We start from the raw sequence: 9715 nt of genomic DNA, 5'->3' as shown, positions 1-9715 counted from the left end.
GGGGGGGGGGGGGTATTCCTCTTACGGAAGATCACCAGAGGATGGATGCTTCCAAGCGTTAGATAGAGAGCAGGAAATTGACAACAGACGGATAGTTCCCTTCATCATTACACATATAAATGTTGTGTCCTGCAACTCAATAAAATCCATAAGAAAAGGTACATTCCAGAAGTTTTGAGACTTTTATCTCGGAGATTGTTCTAATTTTAGTATATCATTACTATACATATAACAGGCTTTGCCATCTTTTGTTATTCCAGATTGAAGGCGACAGCTGTAACAACACTTTGAACACCCCCTACTGAACGCTACTTGTCACTGCTCACTAGTTTGCAAAAGTCGGGACGTGAAGACAATTTGGAAGCTCGTTGTCCAATAAAGTTTTGTGTTAAACTGGGCAAAAATGCTACAGAAACTTATAAAATCCAAACTGCTTATAGATTAACTTGTATAAACCGAGCATCTGATTTTTGCTGGCACAAGAGGCTAGGCAAAGCAAGTTTATCTGGAAGCTCAAACTGATCCTCTTTTTCGACAGCAAGGGCATCAAACTGTCTATGGGTTCTTCGTTTTGGGGATCAACTGTTTGATCAATTCGCAAAAAGCTTGTTATACGTTGGAGCAGGTTGATTTTTTGCGACAGCAATGTCGACATAGATCTAGCTTTTATAAACACAATGGTTAAAACAACAGGCACTTTGGTATCGGAAGTGCTTCCGTCTTGCAGCATTATTACTTTACATATGAGTGGCTATGTGAAAGAGCAATACTTGTACCAAACATTGTCATCTTCAACAATATCCTGTAGCTGTTGCAAGCACTTCCAGGAATTAGTTATACCCACAATGCAATAGACACTATGGTAGATCAGGACGAAGAAATCTCTTATCCTACAGAACCATCAAGTCTACCATTACTCAAGATTTGGCTAAAAACAAGCCCACCAATAATGCTGCTGCGCAATTTAGATTAGTTGCATCTATGCAATAAGCACACGACCAATGGTTAGAAAGCTTTTGCCACTATTCTTATTGGATGCACCAAAGGAAAGGATATTATGATATTCTGAATTACACTCCTACTAACATATACTTTTTCCATTTAAAAGATTTCAGTTTTCAGTCCATCTATGTTTTGCTACGTTGATGAATAAATCTCAGGAGCAAACATTGAGGGTTACTGGACTGAATCTTGAAGAATCCTGTTTTCCTAAGGCCAATTTTATATAAGACTAAACTACCCGTGACTCTTTGGGCGACCAATAGTTCAAGGTACCCGAAAAAACCGCGTGGTCCGATGTACGCGAAACTTGTTTTATTCCAATTGCATTCACATTTCAATGGTACCTTACTTTCAAAGCATTTTTCTCATTAAGCGTCGGTTTGGCTATTTATAAAGGTACCCGAAAAAACTGCGTATCTCGAGAACCCGTGGTCCGATTTACGCGAAACTTGTCTTATTCCGTTTGTATTCCCATTTCAGGGGCACCTTTCAGAGTATTTTCTCATTATGCACCGGTTTGGCTGTATTAAATTACAGAAAACACGCTCGCAAGCAAACACGCAAACAAAACTATCCAGGTGTTCACAGTAAAGGGCAATAACTCCAAGTTTCACTGCTTAAATTTGTGGAAACAAACCCCAAAAACCGCGTATCTCGGGAATCTGTTGTCCGATTTACGCGAAACTTGTTTTATTCTCTTTGTATTCACATTTCAGGAATACCTTACTTTCAGAGTATTTTCCCATTATGCGCCGGTTTGGCTGTATTAAATTACAGACAATCACGCAAGCAAGCAAGCAAGCACGTAAGCAAGAAAGCATGCAAGCAAGCATAGACTTTTAGTATTATATAGATGTTCAAGGGCTGGAAGCCCACAAAATCTATTTGTGTTACGACTGATAAAATATAATAAAACCCATTGTATCCTGAGGTATAGACACGACAGTGTTATGATTCTCAAAGCTGTCATATCATATGTACTTGGGATTTATCTTTTCTTTATTGTTGGTCAGTTCCAGTATTTGAATGTCTGAGTTTCTTCCAGGCAATCTAGTTTCCACATGGAATAATATTCATGTTATTTCCATAGATGGTTTCAATCACAATACTCCAGTATCTTCTCATTTCTCAAGTTATTTCAAGCATAGAAAACAAAATATTACCCTCAGTAATAGTTTAAAATTACTTAAAACTTTGCATATTCTCTTTATAATCCTGTATTAATTGCACTTGAATTTCGTGTCATTTACAGTATTAAGTTATGTAATATACTATTCATATTAAGCATTTATCTGTAGAACAGCGCATTCATTACGTCCCATACGTAAAAGCAACAGGAAACATTTTCTTTTCTTACATGAAATATACATTTCAAGAGAAATCAAATAATACTTTATGAAATAAAATATACTTTTATTAAAAGAAATTCCTGGTCATAATAGCTACATGTTTATGCTAGACAGCATCGGGTATTCTGCTAGTATATATATATATATATACATATATATATATATATATATATATATATATATATATATATATATATATATATATATATATATATATATATATATATATATAATCCGCAACCTGGTTTCAATTCCCGATTGTAACCATTTCCCTTAATTTAAATTGATAACGTACTTGAGAAGTTTCAATATCACAATTTTATGATATTTTCTTTTATTTGTCAACATAATGCTATGTTTATCACAAATGAAAGCCCTAAATTTCTTGTGTCTGAAAGAAAATTTAGATGATAGAAAAAGTAAAACTCTGAAATTTCTTTCAGTATTATATTCCAAACTTTCTGAGTTCAAGTTCTGCTGGATCACACTTTGTTTTAATTCTGATAATTGATAAAAGTCGTAGAATGTATTCTATCCATTATACCGATATCGTTTTACATTATGCCAATGAATGAAATGAAATATGGGCATCACTAAAGTATGTAAAAAAGAAACAATTAGAAAAGATTATTATGAAAACATGCATTCGTAGAATTATTATAATCTTCTGACTACCATTTTTCTTTTGAAAGTCATGCAATAAACATTGGTCTGTTTATATACGTATATAAGGGGTTATATACGTAAAAGCGAATAACAATTGTACTATCATCTGTTTTCGTATTCAAATTAACTGCTGACTCTATGAGAAGTGGCAGCTGGCTGAGTTGACCAAGTCCCAGACTACTAGTTGACATGCTCATAACTCATGCTTAGTGGTGAACGTCATCGTTAGCTAAATCCATTTAATTTTTAAATGACCGGATATATACATCCGTAAATTGAAAGATAGGGCGTTAATTAGTAAAATAAAACAACTAAACAATTAGTAAAATAATAATATATTTTATTTGCGAGTAGTGCGAAGTTCATCTTCTCCAGAGAGTAGAGCAAGAATATCGATAGACTCAGCAAGGTTAATTTAATCTAGGTACGTTAAAGGAAAAAAGTGTCTTTAGTGCTATGAGGCTCATCATTAGTTACGTGCACCGAATTTCAGTAGGAGAGGTAAAAAAAAAATAGTTGTGTATATTTGAATGTATTTCACCTGTTCTATTTCAACTTCATCTTTGATCTTCTTTTTCAGAATGGCAACAAGACCACGAACAGTAGTGTGTTATATATGTCACCGGGAGTTTGGAACCAGATCTATTGGTATACACGAGCCACAATGCTTGAAGAAATGGAAACTGGAAAATGAAAAATTACCAAGTCATTTACGGCGAAAATTACCTATAAAACCAGACACCTTGCCGGCTATCTCTGGTTCGAACAGTCAAAATATATCGAGATTTAATGAAGCTGTTTGGAAAAATGCTCAAAATAGTTTATTTCCCTGTCCAAATTGTGGTCGGACATTTTTACCAGATAGATTAGAAGTGCATATCCGCAGCTGCAAAAGTAGCGAAGATAAGATTAAACCTAAACAAGAAAACAGACCCAAAGAAAAGAAAATGATTCGCTCTGAAACGGCGACACTGATAACCCCAGTGTTAATTACTAAGAATCCTAGTGAAGAAGACAGTTCTTCACAATCAAAATCTACTTCAAAAAGACCTACCTTGCGTCGAGAAGGCACTTACACACCGGAAAGACATTTATCTCCTGAAAGGATTCAGGATAATAAAAATCCCGTTGTTTCTTGCAAGGCGTGTAGGTTTTGCCAACAAACCATCTCTTCTAACTTAGTCGCTCAACACGAAGCTGAATGTCGCAAAAACACAGAATCAGAGATTACGATATCACCTCGGGTGCAGGAATTAGGGAAGTCCTCGAAAATAGCAACTCTAAAAACATCTCAAGAATGGAAATCATCAAAGCAGAACAACGAAAATAATACAGTTCGATCGTCAAAGAATATAACTCAATCATGTCCAAATTGTGGTCGAAATTTTACTGAAATCCGAATGTTTGTCCATCTACGAGCTTGCAAACCGCGGCAACAGGTAAATATTGCTTATTTTCTTACAATTGCTTATTTCAGCAAGTAGAGGTGGTGGTGGTGGAATAGTCTATTATTTTACAAATCTCAGCGTCATAATAGAACATCCTATTGCTAGCAAACTTTACAATGTTCATATTCTTTTCTACTATAAGCACAAGGCTTGAAATTTGGGGGAGGGAGATAGTCGATTTCATCGACTCCAGCGCGTAACTGATACTTATTTCATCGGCTCCGAAAGGATGAAAGACAAAGTCGAACTCGGCGGAATTTGAACTCAGACTGTAGCGACGGGCGAAATACCATTAAGCATTTCGTTCAGCGTGCTACCGATTCTGCCAGCTCGCCGCCTACAGTGTTCATATTCTGTACTATTTATGCATCAGTTTCTCAAAAGATTCTGTATTGTATCTGTTTGAAGAATGAATTTTGTTATTAAACAACGCTCAGCGCTATTATTCATTGTAAGAAAAGAATATTCTTTACATAAAACGTGTGCATTCGCAAGCACAACTCAAGTTTCCCGAAGGAACTAAAATTTTCTCTCGTAATCCAGTCAGATACATATATATATTCATTGTGACTTTCTTTGATTTTTGTTAACATTTTCTGGTAGACAGTATTACCTCAATTGTGATTTTTTCTTGGATTAGCATTCGATGCTGTTTTATTATTCTTCCAACTATTACAACTGTTATTATAATGATTAAATTGAACTCTGTACAATGGTTATAATTAAGTTCCAAAAAAACCGAGTCTGCGACGCAAATTCAATCGGATTTTGGCACAAGGCCTGCAATTTTACAGGCGGTGGTAAGTCGATTACATCGACACCAGTGTACAACTGGTACTTATTTTATCGACCTCAAAAGTATTAAAGACAGTCAATCTCGGCGGAATTTGAATTAATTGACCTTGTTACGAACGAATGCAGTTAGGCAAATTAGACCGGCTATTTTAGATGAATCCTGATTTGTGTTACATATAAATAGTTATAAGCTATAAATTTCCTTATTAACTGAGACAGTGGCTCCATTTTCAGTTATGAATCTCCAAATAGAAATGAAACTAGTAATGATAATCCCAATTTTTCTCCTCACGAAGAGATTTGTTTGACTTGTCTACAATACAGAGGCTATATATACACATATATCACATTTTTCCAGGGTATAGATTAGTTTCAACCACAGTAAATCTCTTTACTAAGTTTCAATAACAAGAATTTCAACTGTTGTTTGTATATAACTGGTATAGTTACACATCATTGTTTTATTGCTTAATAGCTTTATTAATTTATAAAGAGATATATAGTTAATATAATTGTAACAAACTTTAGGTTCTATTGGACCATGAAATTCGTCAGACTTCACGAAGCTTTAATTAGCTGATTCTACATAAATGTCTACATTCTTAAAAATCATCCAAATTACGAAGAAACAAAATGTAAAATTAGACAGAATAATAGACAGAAAATGCTTTAAATGTCACCACAGTAAAATTGTGTATAAATTGCATTTTCAAGGCTTTAATGGATATAAGTATGCTTCATTTCCACACAGATAACAATTTTATATCGATCATATTTGTTATACTGTTTGGGTATAATTATATATTGGCAGTGCGAGAGAAATTGAAATTGTTCTCCGAACCTATTGCTTTTCTCGCCTTTTCTCTGTTTTTCTCACTAACATTCAACTAACCAGTGCATTCACTCTCTCACTCTCCCCTCTTCTCTCTCTCTCTCTCTCTCTCTCTCTCTCTCTCTCTCTCTCTTTCTCGCTCTTTGACTTCCAGCTATGTAGATTATCTGTCTCTCTTATCTCTCTCACTTCCCCAGTTTTGTCTCTCTCTCTATTTTGCTTTCTTCTCAGTACATATCTTTATATCTCTGTACGATGTGCTGACCACAATTTCTAGCGTCCAATGTCACCTGTTCTACGAAGAACACTGATATCTGTGAGATTTATGATAAACAAAATTTTTAGTCTTCCCGTAAACAAAAATCAAGTGTTATTACGAACGACAAAATGTCGAGAGAGTTTGAATGTTATTGATATTGGTGTTATTGTAGCAGCAGACAAAGTGTGGTTAGCGCTTGCCGTATTACTGAGTTCTAATGTCTTTCGTCCTGCGACTATTCATTACTTTTGTTGTTAGCTCGGATCAGCTACTGTCCACTTTTTTCTGTTGGCTGTCTCCTATGGTGTCTGCCAATGCTCTCTGTCAAGTAGCTAAGGTGTGCTGAATTTATAGTGATGGATAGGTTCAGAGAGAAAAGCGCTGAAAAAATGGTATTGTTGCTGGAGCTAGTTCTAGACGAAGTCGTGATTGGTTAGATTTTTTAATCACGTGGGTAATATTCTAGTGAATCACGACAGCAAATGTAGTGATCTAATCGCTGAATATTCCCTCTACATCTCTATCTCTTTCTGATTTTTTACTTCATCCTCCTTCCATCGTTTTTTCATCAAACCCTGCTACACAGATTCTCCCTCTCTCTATCTCTCTTCTTTCTCTCTCTTTCTCTCACTTTCTCTCCCTCTCTCCCAATCTTTCCCCCTTCCCTTCTTACCATTATTGTTTCTTTCCTTGTAAAAGTTCGTTCATAATACAAACCCAACATCTTCTGACTACTTGCCTATTGTCACTGCAAAAATTCATCCTACCTATCTGTCAACTACACTCTACGTCCAACTATTGCAATTTAATCACCAATCTAACAGTGAATCTCATTATTCAGCCGGTATTTCGGTTATCAATTTCTAAATTTTTCCATGTCTAATTATATTAAATCTAATTGAGTAATTGGGAAACGGCAACTTAGAAAATAGACATTAGTTGCACACACACACACACACACACACACACACACACACACACACACACACACACACACACACACACACACACACACACATCTACAATGAGTTGGTGAGAACTAAATAAGCTTATCAGAGATAACATAGAGTAGTGTTCGAATGAATTTGAACTTAAACTCCGACGTCTTCACCCGGGGAAAGGTCTACAGCAACAAGAGTGGTAATAAGAAAAATCTAAGTCAAACTGTTATGAAGGTAGAAAGATAAATAAGCACAGTTTGTCTTGGTACATAAGTTTACATGGAGTACAAAATACAGATCATACAATAATGAAAAAGTATAGAGTGAAAGTAAAGAAAGATATATATAAAGAAATTATGCATTTTCTCTCTCGGTATATATTTTCTTTATTTATATATTTTTTGTGTTCCATGTAAATACATGTATCAAGTCTAACTATATTTTTCTATCGTACTATCCCTCTCTGTGTTTATATATACACATATACGTACGTACATATATACATACATGCATGCATACATACATATATACATACACACATATGTATATACATACATACATACATACATACATATATACATAGCTTCTTTCCCGATCTACTTACAAGGCTTTGGTCGACGTCCTAGAGCTATAGTAAAGCGGTTGCCCAAGGTGCTACACAGTGGGATTGAAACCATGTATATATGTATGTATGTATGTATGTATGTATGTATGTATGAATGTATGTATGTATGTATGTATGTATGTATGTATGTTCAGTAACGAATTAGTAGCAACTTGAGTATTGTAAACATTATCGGCTGCACATACTCAATGTATGTTTTGCTTCTTCGCCGGTTCGCTGCGGTAGAGCGCCTGAAGGATGACTCCCTCATTGCACTGGGTGTTAAAATACATGAAAATCATAGAAAAGCGACATAACTCACCCCAGACCTCATTCAGAAATGACGGACACCAGTATTTCGCCATTTTTGTGGTTTATCAACATCACCTACCAAGTACCGAAGGACGTGAGTCACTCCAGATTGGAATGTATTTAATTTTGCTACTCTAGCCAGCTCTGCTTTGCGCACTGTTATAATAATCAGCTTATTCAACAAATATTTCAATATTCGCTGACAGTGAAAAAATTCTATAAGATACGCTGCCAACGATAGATTTCAGGACAGAATGGGGTGATAGATAGGCAGTTTACAGAGTTAAGGTTCTCACCCGGTTTAAGATATGGATGGAAAGAGTTATAGGGATCTAGGAAGTCAGCAGATTTAAGGTTAAGACAAAAAGGGACACTAAAGCCCAAGTTCTTAAAGAAAGATCCAATCCATTTTCTATACGGCTCGACTTCGCTATTACTACAGCCCTGGACCGTAAACAGAGCGTCATCCTTATAAAGACCACCGGAAAGAACAGAAAAAAATCTCGAAGACTGTAGAGAAATAACATTCCATGAGGTCGGTCACCTGCGTCGAGTCGCTCAACCTCATCGGGTTGTCAAAATTATCAGGGTTGTCCTTACAGGCTCATAATCTCATGTCGAACTTAATTACAGAGCAGCGGGCCGTCAGGATTATATCTACATCCTTCCGAGTGAAATCCGAATTCTTAAGAGCGAAGACGAGGGCCTTGTTAAGAAGAATGAGTTATACACTTGAATAATAATGTCCACTTGTTTATACTTGCATTGATTCTTACGGGGTTACGATCTTATCTAGTGGATACTTCAATGGTTATCTTCTAGTTTAGATAATGTAAATGAATTTTAACACATAGGTTCCGTGATATCTCATCTATAATAACTTTACTTATTCGACCTATATCAGAGCCGGAGGGACAAATGAAACAAGCAGAAGGGTTTGCAACAAAATCAGCTCTGTGGTCTGGGCTCAAAGGGTTCAGTCCTGTCCTCCAGACTAAGGTCAAAAAGCTAGTCACCAGTCTTCCGGTTGATTACCTTTAGAGTAGAATTAGGTACAGCTTTATACTCAACTAGGTCGTTCCATTGCTATGCTGCCGGCAAAACTATTTGTTAATCCTGAATGTACCTTCATAAATTATTCAAAGTCTGCCTTGCGTTGTCTATATGATGAAAGACAGAAACACACACACACGCACGCATACACACACACACACACACACACACACACACACACACACACACACACACACACACACACACACACACACACACACATGCACCGACACAACGCGCGCGTACACAAACAGCAACAAAAATAACTATACATAATATATATATTTACATATAGCCTTTTTTTGAAGTCTGTGTTGTGTTGAAGTCTGTGTTGCACTTAAAATTCTCATGGTTTTAATCAAAACTTGTTAGTCACTATGGTCTCACGCGCATGTGCACACACACACAGACACACACAGACACACACACACACACACACACACACACACACACA

At 36.0% G+C, this 9715-nt stretch overlaps 1 protein-coding gene across 8 annotated transcripts in view; it reads left to right on the top strand.

The window, feature by feature from the left end:
- LOC106870248 (zinc finger protein 474) overlaps positions 1 to 9715 on the top strand; it is a 162360-nt gene that overhangs the window by 98324 nt on the left and 54321 nt on the right. For all 8 annotated transcript variants that reach the window (XR_008265611.1, XM_014916303.2, XM_014916607.2 and 5 more), the window contains one exon: positions 3598 to 4456. Coding sequence is in view for 7 of the 8 variants with exons in the window: in XM_014916303.2 (XP_014771789.1) it covers positions 3598 to 4456 (859 nt within the window). In the remaining variant the exon portion in view is untranslated. The remainder of the gene's footprint in view (positions 1 to 3597; positions 4457 to 9715) is intronic.

The sequence above is a fragment of the Octopus bimaculoides genome, chromosome 15 (genome assembly GCF_001194135.2).
Source record: "Octopus bimaculoides isolate UCB-OBI-ISO-001 chromosome 15, ASM119413v2, whole genome shotgun sequence".
NCBI lineage: Eukaryota > Metazoa > Mollusca > Cephalopoda > Octopoda > Octopodidae > Octopus > Octopus bimaculoides.
The sequence above is the reverse complement of the archived record's forward strand: the minus strand, read 5'-3'. Positions and strand labels throughout refer to the sequence as shown.